Source organism: Marmota monax, unplaced genomic scaffold (assembly GCF_021218885.2).
Source record: "Marmota monax isolate L192 unplaced genomic scaffold, Marmota_monax_Labrador192_F-V1.1 WCK01_AAM20220418_F8-fsc00042, whole genome shotgun sequence".
NCBI lineage: Eukaryota > Metazoa > Chordata > Mammalia > Rodentia > Sciuridae > Marmota > Marmota monax.
The window spans coordinates 14,848,103-14,866,274 of record NW_026693008.1 but is presented as its reverse complement, the minus strand read 5'-3'; the positions used below and the strand labels follow the sequence as shown (position 1 = coordinate 14,866,274).

Here is an 18,172-nt window from a genome sequence, read left to right as displayed (position 1 = left end):
TTTCTAATGCTGATGGTGCTGGTCCTAGGGACTACAGGTGGAGTAGCAGGTTCTGAGAGGGAGCTGTTTTGTGATCTGAGACAGCAGCAGAGCAGAAATATACTCAGGATCCCCCACAGAGATGTTGTTAGGTTGTAGGGTAGGGATGGGGGTGGAAAGCAAGTGTTTTCTTTTTATAATGTAAACACCACTTGTATTAGTTGTCTTTGTTATGTAACAAATTACTCCCAAACTTGGCAGCTGACAAGTCTGCTCTCCACAGCCCCAGTGCAGCTCTCCTATAGGAGCAAGACTTTTAACATAAACTGTCTGTATATCATCTATCAGTGTGTAACAGATTACCCCCAAACTCTGAGGCTTAAAACAACAAACATTCATCATCCCACTGGGTCTCTGCTGTGGTTGCACTCAAGATGTGGGCTGGTGAGCTGGGTGTGTGGAGGGGTGGTAGAGCAATTTGCCTGATATGTGTGAAGCTCTGGGTTCCAGCCCTAGCTTGGTGTGTGTGTGTGTGTGTGTGTGTGTGTGTGTGTGTGATGTCAGCTGGGCAGTAGGTCCTCTTGCACCTAGGTGGGGTCAAGTTAATGCTGGCTTTGCAGGAGGCCTCTCTGTTCCTTGCCTTGAGGACTCTCCCTAGGACTGATGGACATACTGACCTCTCAATATGGCACTTGGTTACCCCCAGGGCAAATGATCCAGGAGAGAGATAGGTAGAACCTAACTTTGGAAATTACACTTCATCATTTCCACAACATCCTAGGAAACCATACTGGGTCATTTCCCTAGTATGCTACTGGCTACTGAGTAGGTTGGCCCTACTAAGTGTGGGAGGGGACCACACTGGTTGTGAATACCAAAAGGCTCACCAAGGCCATTGTTTTCAACTGTGAAAGCCATGCATGCTCAAGGTAGAGAACTTGAAAAATGTCATGCATGATCACATGACCCAGGGGAAAGTTCTGTTAACATATGGTCTGCATCCTACTAGTTAAAAAAAAGGGGGGCTCTTTTATACAACTACCTCCATAGACACTTTGAAAAGCTGGTCATATTATAATACCATTTAATATAGATCGTTCCTTACACTTGGCGTTGGATCATGAATGCTTTCAACGGGTAAATTTTTAGTTATCCTTGGGCTTCTTAGACTTGTTTGCAGGATATCAAAATTTGACACCAACTGAATAGTTGACTGAATTTTCAAGTTTTCATTTATATTTCTGGATTGAGATGTTAAGACTTCTTAATTAAGATCATCAGCTCTTACTTTGAGTGACTGAATGATGTAATAAACACATTTGAGTCTTCAAATATGGAATTTGAGTGTAGAAATGAAAAAAAAACAACGAGTTTGCCAGCTGATCCAGCATCATTGCATATAATTGCTCCATCTCTGGTTGCTTGTCATGAGCTGTTGGCATTTGTTAAAATTAGCTTTACAGGCTGCTTCAGATTACTGGCAAGTGTGGTAAATGAGGGCTCACTCTTAATGAAACTAATTTGTATTTGAAAATATAACTACATTTATTGCCCCCATTATTTAAATGTGTGCATGCTTAATTGATAGGAAAAATGAACTTTTAAACTGAGGCTTTTATAAACTTGACTGAATCACCTTTCAAGAAGGTGATCCTTTTGAAGTGACTTTCCAGTGTCTTATGAGTATCTTGGGAAGCAATTCATAAACAAATTAGAAATGCTTTTAAAATAATAATTTCAACACTTAAAATGACAAGGGACATTGTGCCCCATTGCTGTTCAGTGTCATCTGAAGTCAAGTCTATGGTGACCTGCTCTGTTTCATGTAACAGTGATTTTCTCCAAATGCCTGTCCAAATGCCTGGGACTCTGTCCAGACTTCTGTACCCTGTGTGTCTGTTCCTTGTCTTTGTCCTCCTTTCATCTGGGACATCCTTGAGTACAAGGCCTAGCCTTCCCAGTTTTTGAGTTTGCTGATCTAGTGCCTGACTCAGAGTAGACCTTAAATGTGTGCTAATTCAGTGGCTGCATGAATAAATTTGGAATGTGAGTTCCTTCCCTATGGAGCTGACAGCGCCTTTGTGAAGCTGGCCCACTGTAGATTTCAGATTTGATTCACAAAGAATTTATTTTCCAGGATGTCACCATTTGGGGGATGTTTGCTTCCTGGTCTTTGCAATGTCTGACATCCTCTCCTTGCAGTGGAGTCTCAGAACCTTCTTCTGATTACCCTTTCTTCTTCCCTAGAAAGCATCCAGTTCCTAATTATCTTAGCCAATTTCTGCCAGAGAAGATGTACATTTTGATGCTCTTCCCAGTTTTCCCATAGGAATGGGGAAAGACCTCCTCTTTTTCTTTCTTTCTTTTTTCACTTGAAGATTTCTTAGAAGGTTCTTTTTGGTTCTGTGGTCCAACAGACATAGTTTCAGGGACATCTGTTGAGAAGAGGAATACATAAAAAGAAAACCGAACTTCTCTACAGCTGTGCATGAAAGCTGATCCAACAGTCAGCTCACATACAAAACAAGTAGCCTGATTGACTTGAGGTGTCAAGGTGAGGTGGCCATAGGAATTTTGAGGGGTAGATATACAGGAGTTAGGTAAAATACTGGGGACTCTCACCAGATACAGGTGATTTTTTTTTTTTTTAGCACATGTCCTTTATAAACAAGCAAAAGCCAAAGGAGAAATAGCCAGTGAACAGCACAGTTGCTCAGGAGTCTGCTGGGTGCTACAAATGCCTCAGTGTGGGCAGGTGGTGGAGGGCCAGTTCATTGGTCTCTCTGGTGTAATGCTTTCCACCACATTGCTAGTGACAGCAGCACCTGGCCATCCTGCCCATGCAAAGAGAAGCATTGCTTATATACAGGGCCCCTCCACCTACCATGGCACCCTATAGCCCCACTCATAGGCATTTGCTTTAAACAAAGGAAAACAGCCACACACACACACAAAATCTTTACATGAATGTTTATAATCACTTCAAGTTGGAACCAAAATGTCCTTCCAAGGGTGAATGGCAAAATCAGGATCCCTGAATGCAGGCCAGCTTCAACAGGTGCTCAACTGAGAGGCAACAGGATGTGGTCATTTTGAGCAAACTTGGTACATAAGTTACCTATTGTATAAATGAACCACTCCAAAATGTAGAGGCTTAAAACAGCAATGGTTCACTCTGCTCAGGAGTCTGCAGTTGGGGCAGGGCTTGGTGGAAACAGCTTATCTCTGCTCCACATGGTGTTGGTGGCTTGCCTGAAGCAGAGGACCTACTTCCATGGCAAGTCGGTGCTGGCTGTGGGCTCCCCTACTTGTGGACCTCTCTTTGGAGTTGCTTGAGCTTCCTTATGGCATGGTGGCTGGATTCCAAGAGCAGATACCCAAGAGTTAGAAAGTAGATGCTCTTCATCTGTTAAAGCTTTGGTCCAGACACTAGCACTGCCATTTTGTCATATTCTATTGGTTAAGCAGTCTCAAAGCCCAGACCCCACCTCTCAATATAGGGGAGTGTCAGTGACTTGGGAGCCATATTTAAAAGCCATCTCACTTATCATTTACCTTCTACCTTAATAGAGACAGAATCCTAAGGGAGACATATCTCCCTGAGTGGCACACCAGGGGTCTTCTGCCTGCATCCAACAGTACTGCTACATAGACTCTTCCCTTTGCTCCCTTCTATGGCCTTCAAAGGTCCAGCTTCTGATGTGAGATGGTTTGGGAACCTGGCATAGTAAACAGTAAAGTTCACAAAACTCCACTATAACGTAGCATGGTTATATTGTATTTTCCCTTCTTTTCGTAAGCTGGGTTTTTCTTACTTGTTTTGTGCATAGTAGGGACTGTAACTGATATTTTGGGGGTTGGCAAAAGTCTTTCCTGTTTTGACAGGTGTAGGGGTTAATGGGAGAATGCAGGGAGGAACTAAAAGGAACACAGGTGTTCTTAGCAGGGTAGAGCCCACAGCTCATGACTAAGAGGGACAAATTCACATTAAAGTTCTGATGACCAACAACTGCTTTGTTTGTTTCCCTTCTCAGAGAGAACCATGCTTTAAAAGTATTTGCTTAACCAGAGTTGCACACACTCCAAAGAAACAGATCTCTGTAGTTTGAGACCCCAAGGATTCAGGTCTGGCTGGTGCTGTTTTATCTTTGCTATTTCTGATCACATAGGTGATTTGCCCAGAGCCCTTTTAAGTCTTCTGATATCAAGCACATGACCTTTGGGGTGAACTTAGACAGAGACTTCAAGTTTGAAACAGTCTGATTGAAACCTTAAACTCAAAGTTATGTATTGGAAGTTTTTCTAATGCTTCTTGGAACCTGCTGGCCTTCTGCTATCCTCTATCGTTTCTGAGTCTTTCTTACACATCCTAATAACACTCTCCATTCCAATGTCTCTACTTTATAGAAGAAATTAAGTTAAAATTTAAAAATTTAAATAGAAAACTATAGACAAAATTAAATCATACTGAAGTGTTAGTGGCTATCAGGAGCCTAGTTTGTTGCCCTTTCTGTGGAGACATTGGTGGTTTTGAAGGGCAATTATGATTTCCTTGGAAATCGTAAAAAAATGGTAACAAAAATGGGAGCGAGTTTGAAGAAGAGGTTTCTTCTTGGGGATTCCCAATTGCTTAGCCTTACAGAGCTAGGCGGTCTGCACAAGTATATGACAGATCAAGGTCGACTCTTTCCCTTGCTTGCCTGCCTGTGTACTCCTCAGTCTTGTGACCCTGAAGTCCCAGGTTGGAGAACATGCTTCCAGCCTCATACAGGAAATGGTCCTTCTCCTCAGAACTCTGTGGTGTATGCACAGTGATTTCATCAGAGCAGCTGGCCTCAGATGACTTGCCTTCCCTTTTAATTCAGAAAGCTCGACTCCCCGTGGGTGGACAGTTCTGTGTTTTGCCTTCAACCTACTTTTATTGTTTGGAGATGTTTCTGGACACCTGCAGGACCACATATTTATTTGTTTTTGAACTTTTCAATGAAAAGAGGTTTTTTTTTGTTTGTTTGCAGTACTGGGGATTGAACCCAGGGAAAAATGATTATTATTTTTTTGCAGTGCTAAGAATTGAACCTAGAACCTCACACGTGCTAGGCAAGCTCTCTACTGCGGAGCTACGTTCCCCAGCTAGCTTGGTGAAATTTAAAAAAATATATTTATTTTTTTTAGTTGTAGTTGGACACAATATCTTTGTTTTATTTATTTATTTTTATGTGGTGTTGAAGATTGAACCCAGGGCCTCACACATGCTAGGCGAGCACTCTCCCGCTGAGCCCCAATCCTAGTGCGGCTTGGTGAAATTTGAGTGTGGGAAAGTACATAAGATCTGAGAGGATCAGTGAGTTGTCACAGACTGAACCCCTGAGTATCCTGCACCCAAATCAAGAAAAGAGCATGACCAGTTCCCCAGAAGTGCCCTGGTGCTCTCAGGTAGTCACTGTTCCCAGGATAGTCCAGTATTCCAGATCTTAACCCTGTATGTCATTTTGCTTGCTTTGGAGCTCTGGGTACAGAAAAGAGGAAGTCTGCACTCTTCTGTGACTGGCTTCCCACCTCTCCTTTTACTATTTTTATGTTTGTCCATGTTGTCATGGGTATTCTTAATTTCTGTTTCCTTGCTTTATAATATTTTGCTATATGAATATGCCACGATTTGTTCATCTTTTCTCCTGAAAGGCATCTGGGCGATTCCCTGGGAAGGGCCATTAGGAGGGGAGAGACTGTGAGCATTGTATGTGTCCTTTGATGCCCTCATATACACATGGTCATTGGTATATACCTAGGAAAGGAACTTCTGGGTCACAAGATATGCTTATATTCAGTTTCCCTACATATCACTGTATTTCCAAAGTGGTTGTACAAACCTACACTCCTGCTATCAGTGTAGGGGAATTCTGTTTGCTTCGAATCCTTGCCAACACTTGTTACAGGTTTATTTATTCAAAATGGTCTGGACCAGAAAAGTTTCAGATTTCAGAGTGTTTCAGATTTTGGAATATTTGCTTAGACTTTGGCAGTGGAGCACCTCACCTCTGCCTCTTCTTCAAATCTGATTTCCGAAATGTTCTGAAATCCAAACTTTTTGAACATCATCTCTCAAAAAGTTTTGAATTTTGGAGCATTTCAGATTTTGGACTTTGGGATGAAGGATGCTCAACTTGTATTAGCAGCTTTCAAAATTTTTAGCTATTCTGATAGGGAGTGTGTTTTGGTTGCTCCTTTGATTTCCCTGATGAGCAGTGAGGCTGAGCTACTTTTCCTCTGCCCTTGGTGGTGTGCACTATACATCCTCGCTGTGACAAGTTCCTTCAGGCATCTTACCAATTTGCTGTGGGATAGTCTGTTTCTTACTGCTTTGTAGGAGTCCTATGATTGATTGTGGATATAGTTACTCTGTTGAGTGAATGCAGTGTGTGCGGAGCCAGTGCACACTGGCTCATGAGAGCTTCAGTGTTGTCACCTCAGTCACTTGGAATCTGCACAGTGGGAGTGTTTACACTGCAGAAATGGGCAAACTCTGCAAATCAGGGTTTCTCCCCCTTCTTGGAGAGCTGGCTGACTGGAAGATCATTTCATAAAGGTGCTGCAGCATCTTCTAGGATCTGGATTGCCTTTTCTGTCTTCAAAATGTGGTTTTGAGGGACTGGGGTTGTGGCTCAGTGGTAGAGTGCTCTTGCCTAGCATGCGTGAGGCATTGGGTTCAATGCCTCAGCAGCACATAAAAATAAAATAAAGGTATTGTGTCCCCCTACAACTAAAAATTATGTATATTAAAAATAAAAGTTGTGTTTTGAGGAACAGAAAAATTTTGTCTTCATCTATGCCATTCTATAAAGATTTACTGTTTGTAGTTAGAAAACTTTTGTGTCCTATTTAAGAACTCTTGGCCTCTACCTCCATGCTTTTTGCATATGACTAGCTTGTCATGCTCAAGTTTGAAATATTCCTTTTTTAAAATATTTTAGTTGTAGATGGACAAGATACCTTTATTTATTTATTTATATGTGGTGTTGAGGATTGAACCCAGTTCCTTACATGTGCCAGGCAAGCTCCCTACCACTGAGCCACAACCCTATCACCTATCAATTTTGAAATAATCTACTTAACTTTTCCCCAACAGAAGCAGCCCTACCCTGTGTGGTCATAAAGGGGATAAGTAGGAGCTTATTTTAAATGCAGCTCTTGATCCACTCATTAAGCCACAGCTGGGGCAGGACTGCATTCCTCAGAGAAGGGGAACCCTTTTCTGATTTTTCACAAAAGACACCAACTGGGGGCTGGAGATGTGGCTCAGTGGTAGAGCACTTGCCTGGCATGTGTGAGGCCCTGGGTTCAATCCTCAGCACCACATATAAATTAAAAAAAAAAAAAAAAGTAAAAGATCAATGTACAACTAAAAAAAAAATGATCAAATGAGTGAGCAGGTGGCCCTGGCTCTCTGACCCTCTCTCTTCCCCTCCACATCTCAGGGCTTCCTGATTCCATGCCTAAACCATTGCTAGGCTCTTGCTCCATCTCTACATAGTCCTATTCCAAATTTATTCAGTGAAGCCTCTCTGAAGTACCCTCTCCAAGCTTCTACTTCTGGTCTTGTGTTATACTTTGAGTGTCCCTTGTCCTTTACCAGGCTAACCGACTGAGGGCAAAGATCATACCATCTGGATGGTGTTTTTGCTCATTGCAGGCATGCAGGAAATGTACCCCAGTGACCAACTTGGTAATCCTTTGTGCTATTTGCAATCCTGTTCCAGTGGTGATGGTGCCCTTCTTGCCCATCTCACCAGTGTTGCCTGTCCCCGGCACTTAGGAACCTCTCCATCCATTTCCTCTATGCTTTGCTACAGCGGATGCCGATCTGCCTGCTTTTTGGCAGTTAAATATGTGGCCTCTGTACACATCAGCTATTATATCTGCAGAACTACAGAGTATTTTACAAGTAATCAGTTCATGCAGACTGCACATAAATCATGTCTGCTCTGGCCCTTTGGACACTAATGTTCCCTTATTAAGGCATAAGTAAGGCTTCCTGTTCTCATCCATTCTTTCAGACATTTTTTTTAATTACTGAAAAGTATAGGCTAGTGGTGGTTACACCACCCACCTCCTTCTATTCTCCCTACCCTCCTTCCTTTTTTTGAGGTTCCATTTGTTTTTCTGGAACTTGCTAAATTGCCTTAGGAAGCTGGGTGCCTTGTGAATGGATTGAGCGAAAGGAAATTCTTATCTACAAGAGGAAACAGTCACCATGTTTCTGTGGGTGATATTCTTGGCCAGTTAATATTTTTGTGAAGTGTGTTTTGGTGGCAGCCCCCATATCCCAGACGGGAGGGAAGTATATGGCTCATGCTTAGGCCACAAAAGGAAATATCTTCCCCTGAAGTCTGGGGAGGGGATGGAGTCATTTTGTGAGTGTCATTCTGCCTAAATAAACAGAGCAGGTTCACTGTTTTTAATCCCTAGAAAGGATGGAAGCTTAGCCCACCCTAGGGTACACATTATTGTAACATTTCTCCATTTTCTTTTCAAACAGAAGCTATAGATCTTCACTCTAGTAAGCACGGATTTCTGCTTCCAATCTCTCTGGCCCTGCTATCAGTGTTCAGTCAGTTTTCATTTCGGTCTGAAATGACTCTCAGAGTGTGGACGTCTGCTATTATTTCCTGTGGTTTGGGCTAAAAAAAAAAAAGAAAAAAAGAAAAGGGGGACTTTTAGACAAGCCCATAAAAATATGGCCCTCTACTTTGAGAGATGTTTTATGAATATCCATTCCTGTCTAAATAATTACTGTTGAGAGTAGAGAGGACTCCAGAGTTTAGAAACTGTAACAACAACTTATTATTCTCTCTTAGCAACCACAGGGAAGGTGACACATCTCTTGTTTTTCTACAGACGAGATGACACCATAATGCACTGTATTGCTTTTGAGATCCCATTTTTTAATCATGTATACAGATTGCCGTGGAAGCGAAGCACTCTGAGGTATTATTTTCCTCAGATGGGGAAAGAAAAGGATATAAGCGGGTATACTTTTGGTGTCATTTTAAAATCACAGGATGGCTGGTAATGGAATTCTCCAGAAGGACACAGCACCTGGACATAGAGCAGAGTCGTCTCTTTAGCACCCATATTAAATTATACCCATGATTTCTTACAGGCCGAGTTCCTTGACACATTCTTCAGGAAAATTAGTTTTTTAAAAAATATTGTGGTGTTTATAAACAAAATCTCTGGAAAAATTATCACTCCTGTCCCCCTCTTTGTTTTCCTTCCCCTGGCAGCTGCTGAAATGGGTTGCGGATTGAACAAGTTCGAGAAGCGTGATGAGAAGCGGCCTGGGAATATTTATTCAACTTTGAAGAGGCCTCAGGTGGAAACCAAGGTGGATGTGGCCTATGAGTACCGCTTCCTAGAATTCACGACTCTGAGTGCTGGTGAGTACACCCCAAGCCTAGCTTTCAGGGGACCCACCTGAGGCCTTGAGCCTGCCTGGCCATGTGGCTGTGTCCCTGGCAGGGTCTCTGGCTAGAGCCTAAGAGGAAGGGTGGGCAGGAGAGGGGCTTGAGGAACCAGGGCAGGCCTGTCTGAAGGGGACAGCTTACAGAATCCAGATGTTTATATGAAATCTCTCTCTTTTTAAGTTGAAATTATAACAAATGAAGGTTGTGTGTGAGCTAAGTGATACATGAGGATAGGCTGCATTTGGCCCATGGACCAACCAGTTTGCAAACTCTTGTGGCAGGCCCCACAAAACAGAAAGATTTCCTTATCTTCTTGAATGAATCTACCCATCAACCCAAGTTCACCTGCCCGTTGTTACCCTCTTGTCCATCTGGGCTTGCCTATGCCTCACCTGAGCTAGAGGAGTCAGGGTCACTTACCGTGACCAGTGTCCAGGGTCTGAGGGTGTAGGGAATGGCCCTGGAGTGACTGGCAATTTGTGGTCAGGGCACCTCTGTGTGTAGTTAGGCTATTGCTTGATGGTGGTGGGGGAGTCTGGAGGCAGGTACTGGTTCTGGAGCTACTTACCTGGTTGGGGTAGAGGAGACTCAAATATATGAGAGAAAAAAAAAAAGAAAAAGAAAACCTCAACTATTTAAAATTATGTGATGAATGGAGTTGGAGAATATTGTGCTAAGCAAAGTAAGCCAAACCCCCAAAAACTAAAGCCTGAATGTTTTCTCTGATTAATGGGTGCTGATCTATGATTGGGGGAGCATTGGAAGAATAGAGGAACTTTGGATTGGGCAAAGGGAAGGGTGGGGAAGGGTTATGAGGGTAGGAAAGATAGTGGAATGAGATGGACATCATTACCCTGGGTACATGTATGATTGCATGAGTGGTGCATCTCTACACTGTGTACAACCCGAGAATTGAAATGTTACGCTCTATTTGTGTATGATGAATTGAAATGCATTCAGCTGTCATGTACAACTAAGTAGAACAAATTTAAAAAATTATGTGGATTTGGAAAACGACAAGAACACTCTTTTTTTGGGTCCCAGGAAGTTAGGAACAAAAACTGGGCACTGTATCACTAGGGCACCTAAACCATTGCTGGGCTCTTGCTCCATCTCTACATAGTCCTATTCCAAATCTAAGCAGTGAAGCGTGTCTGAAGTTCCCTCTCCAGGCTTCCACTTCTGGTCTTGTGTTATACTTTGAGTGTCCATTGGACACTGGATTTGGAAAATGAAGAGAACACTCTTTCTTTGGGTCCCAGGAAGTTAGGAGCAAAACTGGGCACTATGTCACTTAAGACACTTTCTCCCTGGGCTTCTGTGAAATATATAGGAGAATAAGTGGGAAAAGCCCTCATATTCATGGTTTTGGTCCTGGCTGTGCTTTGGCATCATGGGTAAGTCACTAAGCCTCTCAGGCCTGCAGGGTCCCTGTTTTAATTTAAAAAGAAACATGCACGTCACAGGGAGGCTATGAAGTTTGGAAGAAGAAATGTGTGCAAAGCCCTTCCCTCAAAGCCTGGCACACAGTAGGTGCTTCGAGGATCCCTCCTTCTCTTTTGGGGTGTCATTGTCCCTCTGTGAAGGCTTCTTGAGCCCCAAGAGGGATGGGCAGCTGGGCACAGGTGACATCTTCATATCCCTCCAAGTCACCAAAACCAAACTCAGCCTCTTCCTCCTCATATTGTGTCCTTCTGGCTGGGGATGTAGCTCAGTGGTTAAGCACCCCTGGGTTTAGTGCCTGATATGGGGGAAAAATAAAGGGAAGAAAGAAAGACAAGAAAGAATTAATTTTAAAATAATTTTGATCAGTGTCCATAAATAAAATTTCACGGGCTCACACACACACACACACACACACACAAAATAATTGTTGTTCCAGGAACATATGCTATGAGCCATTCTTGGTCTCCGGCTGCTCCCACCATCATCTCTTGCCAATTTCCCTGACCTCCTTGATAGTTTCCCTGTGTTCCCGTGGCTGCTGCATCTGCATTGCTTCTCTGTTTTTTTTAATTGCATTATCTTTTGTTTTCTAATTATAAAATGAATGCAAGCTCATTATAAAGAGCTAAAACCACACTGGGAAAAGTTCTGCCTGTCCTCCCTGCTTTTGCCTCTGTCCTACAGATCACTTAGCTCCTCTGCTCAGAGCCCTCCTGTGGCTCCCACCTCCTCCACTGGTCTCACCGCTTCCCTGGGAGCTCATTCTCCTGCAGCTTGTCTTTCGTGTTCTGCTGCTTCGCCTTGCTTTTTGCTGTATCCTCCAGGCTTCCCCGGGGCTTTGGGGCTGCCTGATCTTTGTCTGCAAGTTTTCCCCAGAGATCCCCTTGCCTCATCTTCTTAAGCACCTCCTCTCTGAAGATTTTCCTGACATCCGTTTGAAATGTCTACCTCCCCTGCAACTTCCCATCTCTTTCCCTCTTGATTTCCTCCATGTCGTCAAAGGATTTTGCTTATTGCTGTTTCCTTGTTTTCTGTCTGCCTTCCTTTACGGAAAAGTAGAATCTCTTTCCTGGAGTGTGGGGATGGTGTCTGTTTTATTATCTACTGCACCTTGGGTGCTTAGGATGGTGCCTAATCAATGAATATTTGTCAAACAGATGCTCATCATCTCTGTATGCATCTTGCATTTTTGCAATTTCACATGGTATGGTGAGGTATGCACTCTGTCATCCATGTGCTCTCAAAGTATGATTTAAATGACTATATGATTTAATCACTCAGTGTGCTATAATTTATTTAGCAGTCCCCTTTTATTGGACATTTAAGTTACTTTGGGCTTCGGGCTATTATAAATAATGTTGTGATAAGCAATGTTGTACATAAATCTTTGTGTACATTTCTGATTATTTCCTTAGGAATTGCCAAGTTGAAGGATGCGAATGTCAGGACTTTTGATAAATTGCCAAATTGCCCTCTAGATAGGACCTGTTTGTGTAAAACACACATCTGATCATGCTCAACTCTTTGGCAGGTTCCCCTGGGCAGATAAAGTTGAGGCTCAGGTTGGCGCTGGGGGCTTTCTGTAGCTTGGTCGTGGGACTGTCTCCCATGCATCCCCAGAGGACAGTGTGTGCTGTGGCTGTAGGACCGCCTGCTCCCCCAGGATCCCCCTTTCCCAGCTTCCCTGCTTTGGCAAGGCCCTGCCTCTTATTCCTTGCCACTGGAATCCACCCACTGGAATCCTCCTTCTTGACATCAAACCCATCAGCCTTACTCTCTGCCCACCTGCAGTTTGTCAGCACCATCCTTATGACACTTTTATTACATCATGCATTAAACCTACTTGTATTTCCTTCAGGGCAAAGACTAAACCCTGTTCATCTTTCTGTTCGTCTTCCTTGTTCACACTTTCTAGCTGAGAAGAGCCCATGCTAAATGGTTGGGTCCTGGTAAACCCAGAACCATGCTCAGAGGTGTGTTTCTGTGTATCAATCCATTTCCCTGGCAGTGTCCCCAGCTTTTCTGATGCGCTCATTCACCCTTGTCCAAAACGGAGTAGCATTTGTTAAGTGCCTACTATATACCATTCTATTCCTTTTCCAACTGATTTGCTTTCTTTTACTTCTTCTGTCACCGATTTTATTTTCTAGAATTTTTTTTATAAATGGAGTCATGTAGTATATATTCTTTTTGGTCATGTAGTATGTAACCTCTGTCACTCCCTCAGCTTGCTCATTTGGAGCATCCACGTCACATGTGTTCATCCCCTGCTGTGTTACTAAGTAGTATTCCATGGTATGGATGGGCTAGTTTGTTTTTCCATTCACCTGTTGATGGTCATTTGTGTTGTTTCCAGTTTGGGGCCATTCTAAATTAAGTTTCTATGAATATTCATCTTGTGTGGCTTCTGTCATTTTATCTTTGCAATAACCTAGTGAATTATATGGGTACAGCTCACCCCTTTTTTCAGATGGAGAGACAGATGCTCAGAGAGAGGTTAAGTAACCTGCCCAAAGATGCGGTATTGGGAAGTGACAGAGGAAGTGACCTAGATCTAGGAAGTGACATAGATCTCTTGGGCATCAGAGCACATGTAAATTACAAGATGCTCGGCAAATAAGGCATTAACACCAGTTAGAACATTCTTGCGAGAGACTTGTGTTATGTAGAAGGGCATATGATATATTCCTCTTCCATCAGGTTTTTTAAAAATATTTTTAGCTGTAGATGGACACAGTACCTTTATTTTATTTATTTATTTTTATGTGGTGCTGAGGATCAAACCCAGTGCCTTGCACATGCTAGGCAAGTACTCCACCACTGAGCTACAACCCCAGCCCTTCCATAGGTTTTGACATAATCTTCCATGGGAGATTTTTTTAAGTGCACTTAATACGCTTATCTTTCACAGAGAAAATGCTCCTCTGACTCTTAAGCAAATGCAAATCGGAGGTAGAGTATTGGCCAGTGTTCACCTCATGGCTTAGGAAGGACAGGGACTGTGTGCATTTTTTAAGAAATCAGGATTAGATTTAACGTGGCTTTGTCTCTTGCTTAAAGCTTGGTGCCGTTGTGGATGATATTGGAACCTGCAGCCTCACTTGTAGGGCTGGCAGAGGCGAAAAGCAGCGGGAACCTCACAGCGACGCACATAAGCTGCCAAAAATCTCAATTCTGGGTGATTTGATTGGGTCTTAAATTTTCAATTAAGTCTGGTCACCGAGGGATGAACCTGCCCTTTGCTGGGTTTCTTCGCAGACGGAGGCCCCTAAAGCATCACAATCTCTGCAAAACGGTGCCTCATTATCCCTTTTATGTGTGTGTTTTGCCAGCTTCTCTGTGCCAGGCCACTCTAATACCCCTTGAAAGCTACCTGTGTTGGCTCTGTGAGAATCAACTGTGTTTTATACATTTGGTTCTAGCGACAGTTGGCACCAAGTGTGATCAATATAACGAGGCCAGTGCCCAGGGCTTAGGGCTTTGCTTGAACTCTCCAGTCCTGTGCTGTTCAGAACAGGATCACTCAGGCACATGGCTTTTTAAATGTAATCATTAAAATTAAATAAGATTAAAAATTCATTTCCTCCTTCACACTAGCTGCATTTCAAGTGCTCAGTAGCCATGCATGCCTGGTGGCTGCCATATTGGATGGTGCAGATAAATAATATTTCCAGCATCTCAGAAAGTTATATGAGACAGCGCTGGTCTGTTTTCGAGGGAGAAAGACTTGGTTCTAGATCAGAATCTGCGTTTCTAATTCAGAATAATGTACAATTTTATCATGTACATTTGTTCTTGGGTTCATAATGACCACAGGGTGACATTTCATTGATTCCACACATACTGACTGAACATTGGCACTGGGCCAGATGTTGTGTTCTGGGGATTAATGGGTGAACCAGACAGGAGATGTTCCCAATGGCCTTAGTCTGCTTGGGCTGCTATAACAAAATAGCACACACGGATGGCTTAAACAATAGAAATTTATTTTCTCCAGTTTTGGGAACTGGAAGTCTCTGTACTGGAGAGGATGCTTCATATTGGGGTCCTGGTGAAGACTCCCTTCTTGCAGATAGTTGCCTGTGAGAATTGACTGCATCCTCACTGTGTTCTCTCATAGCAGAGAGGGAGTTTGAGAGGAGATGGAGGGAGGGAAGGAGAAAAAAAGAGAGCATGTGTGTGCTTGATTTATAGTCCTGCTGGGTTAGGACCCCACCTTTATGACCTCCTTTGACTTTAATTCTTTACCCCAGATATAGTCATATGGAAATAAGATTTGGGGGGATATGATTCAGTTTATAGCACCAGTCTTATCCACTACTCTGGATTGGTTCAAAATCTCTTTCAAAGGAAGAACGAAAGTGATGGAGATAAGAGGGGAGGGTGGTAACCCCCATTATTGATGGAGGGTGAAAGGCTTGCGATGTACAGGCGTATTTAGCATTAGCCAGGCAAAAAATGTGTGGAAGAAAAAGGGAAGGAGATAAGCTTTCCAGGCAGAGGGGATAAAGTGTGGGAAATACCAAAATTCAGAGGCAGTATTTCATATATGGGAAGACACAGGCAGTTCTGTTTGGTTGGGAGAAGTAAGGTGGGGTACAGATGACAAAAGGTCTTAAGTGCTGGGTTAAAGAGACCTGGCTTTTTCAGGAACACTCAAGGTTTTTAAGGTCAGAAGAGAGTGAGTCATGATCAGCTTCAAACTCTAGAAAGATCTCTTTGAGTTTAGAATGAAGGAGGATGGAAGGGGCAAGAGTGGGGGAGGGAAAACCATTTGGAAGTCATTACTGTCATCAGCAAGGCTCAGGTGGCCTCAGCCAAGATAGTGGCAATGGGGACAAGAGAAGTCGGTGGGTCAAGAGAGATCAGGAGGTGGTCCCCGGACCTGCCTGGAGGCTGAGGGAGAGCTGAGTTTAGAAGTGGGTTTGTAGGGTACCCGGGTGGATGGCATGAGGTCACACATCAAGTGTTCTGATTCTGTTTGAAGCATTTTCCAGTAATGCACTTGCTCAATCATTCAAGGAGCCCCGAGAGCTGGAGGGAAGGCATTATTTCTCTTATTTATTTTCAGATGGGGAAGTTGCTTTCACAGATAGTAAGTCATGGACCAGAAACCAATGTTTCTTTTCCCAGGCTTTGATGCCCATGAAAGAGAGTTCAGGGGCAACCTGTGAATGCATGCGGCTGCATGCTCTCTCAGTGCTGCTTGTGTGAACAGATATATTGGGGTATAACTTATATTCAAAGACATATACCCATATTAAGTGTATAGTTTGGTGAGCTTCGATATTATGAACCTCTGGAGAATTACCACCACATTCAAGATGCAGAACTTTCCCATCACCCAGGAGAGCTCCCTCAGGTGCCTCCAGATCAGACAACGGATCTTCTTCCCACCACTGCAGATTCATTTTGCCTCTTTTTGAATAAAATGGAATCATACTGAATGTGCTCCTTTGTGTCTGGCTTCTTTAACTCAGCATAATGTTTTGGTGATGCATCCATGCTGTTGTATGAATCCAGAGCCTATTGCCTTTTGTTTTTGAGTAATATTCCATTGTTTGGATGTACTACAATTTGTTTAATCCCCCTCCCATTGAACAGTTGGGTTATTTCCAGTTTGGGGCTATTATGAAAAAAGTTGCCATGAACATTTGTGAACAAGGCTTGTGTGGACATATGTTCATTTTTATTGAATAAATATGTCAGAAGTAGAATTTTTGGGTTGTTTGGCAAATGTATATTTACCTTTTTAAGACACAGTCTGTTTTCCAGAGGAGTTGTACAGTTTTATGAGTCTAACAACAATGTATGTGGGTTAGTAACTTTATTATTATTATTATTATTATTATTATTATTATTATTATTATTGGAGGTACTGGGGATTGAACTCAGGGGCACTCGACCACTGAGCCATATCCCCAGCTCTATTTTGTATTTTATTTAGAGACAGAGTCTCACTGAGTTGCTTAGCACCTTGATTTTGCTGAGCTGGCTTTGAACTCCTGATCCTCTTGCCTCAGCCTCCTGAGCTACTGGGATTATAGGCATGTGGCACTGCACTGGCAAGTTGCTTAATTTTTTTAAATGTAATAATAGACTACTGTTTATTCAGCAACTAGTATTCATCTCTTTTAAACAAGCTAACAACAGTCATATGAGGTGGGTGGAGTCACCGCTATGGTATAGCAAAATATAGTAGTAGAGTTTGGTTGGAGAGGTTTTAAAGGGATGTAGCTCAGTGGTAGAGTGCTTGCCTAACATGCTTGGGGCCCTAGGTTTAATCCCCAACACCTCCAAAAAACTGTATGGAGAAGTTATAAAAATGACTTCCTGCTGGGTGTGATGGCACACTCTGTAATCCCAGCAATTTGGGAGGCTGAGGCAGGAGGATTGCAAGTTCAAGGCCAGCCTCAGCAACTTAGTGAGACCCTGTCTGAAAATAAAGTTAAAAGGACTGGAGATGTCACTCACCTCTGGGTTCAATCCTCAGTACCAAAAAAAAAAAAAAAAAAAAGTAACTTGCTGTATGCCCGTACACTACTGGACGTTTGTAGAACAACCTCTAGACTCTCTGACAGCGGAGCATTCTCTCTGGGCTTCCCTAGTTCCTGAGACTCCTGCACCTTGGTGAGTTTAAATCAAAGGGCGTCAACCTGAAAACGCTCCAAATTTTGTCTGTATGCTCCATTGCCTGTCTTTTCAAGCTTGTCTTCTTTTTCCCCCTCTCAAATTCTTGCTTATAAAACATTCCCACGACACATGTTACAATTTTGAGGATTGGGCTGCCTGGCCACATTTTTCAAATTCCCATCTTTGTGGTTTTCCTGTCTAAGGGGTCTTTAAGAGTTGACCTTGGGGATGTTTTCTTCCACATTTTGCTGACCAGGCTCATACTTGGATTTTGGCTGCCAGCATGTTAGCCTTAAACTGTATATAAATTTTGGGTGGTCATGATAAGAACACAGGGTGATAGTCACTATTCAAAACATGTATATTGTGCAATGAATCATAAGGGTCCGTCCAGATTTAATTTCCAGTCTGGGTAACATTAGCCCTAAACAACTACAGAAGCAGCTGTTGGTTGTTGTCTGTGTAGCTGTCCTTGTGTGCTCATTTCACAGCTGGGAAAAACACTAATCTGAAAAGATGGGTCACATGTTCTGAAAATTAAGAAATTAAAGGTTTTCTTTCTTTCTTTTTGGCCAAGAGCTTGAGTACTTTAGTTTGTTATAAATCCTGGCACTCTTCGCCTTTCTGGTTTCAGGGCTCTTGAAGTCAGAGAT

The 18,172-nt window shown here is 42.9% G+C and overlaps 1 protein-coding gene across 1 annotated transcript in view; it reads left to right on the top strand.

Annotated features, from left to right (window-relative positions):
• Positions 1-18,172, top strand: part of Rftn1 (raftlin, lipid raft linker 1) — a 199,665-nt gene that overhangs the window by 15,353 nt on the left and 166,140 nt on the right. The window contains exon 2 of the mRNA XM_046453000.2: positions 9,261-9,413. Coding sequence (XP_046308956.1) covers positions 9,269-9,413 — 145 coding nt within the window. The 5' untranslated portion in view covers positions 9,261-9,268. The remainder of the gene's footprint in view (positions 1-9,260; positions 9,414-18,172) is intronic.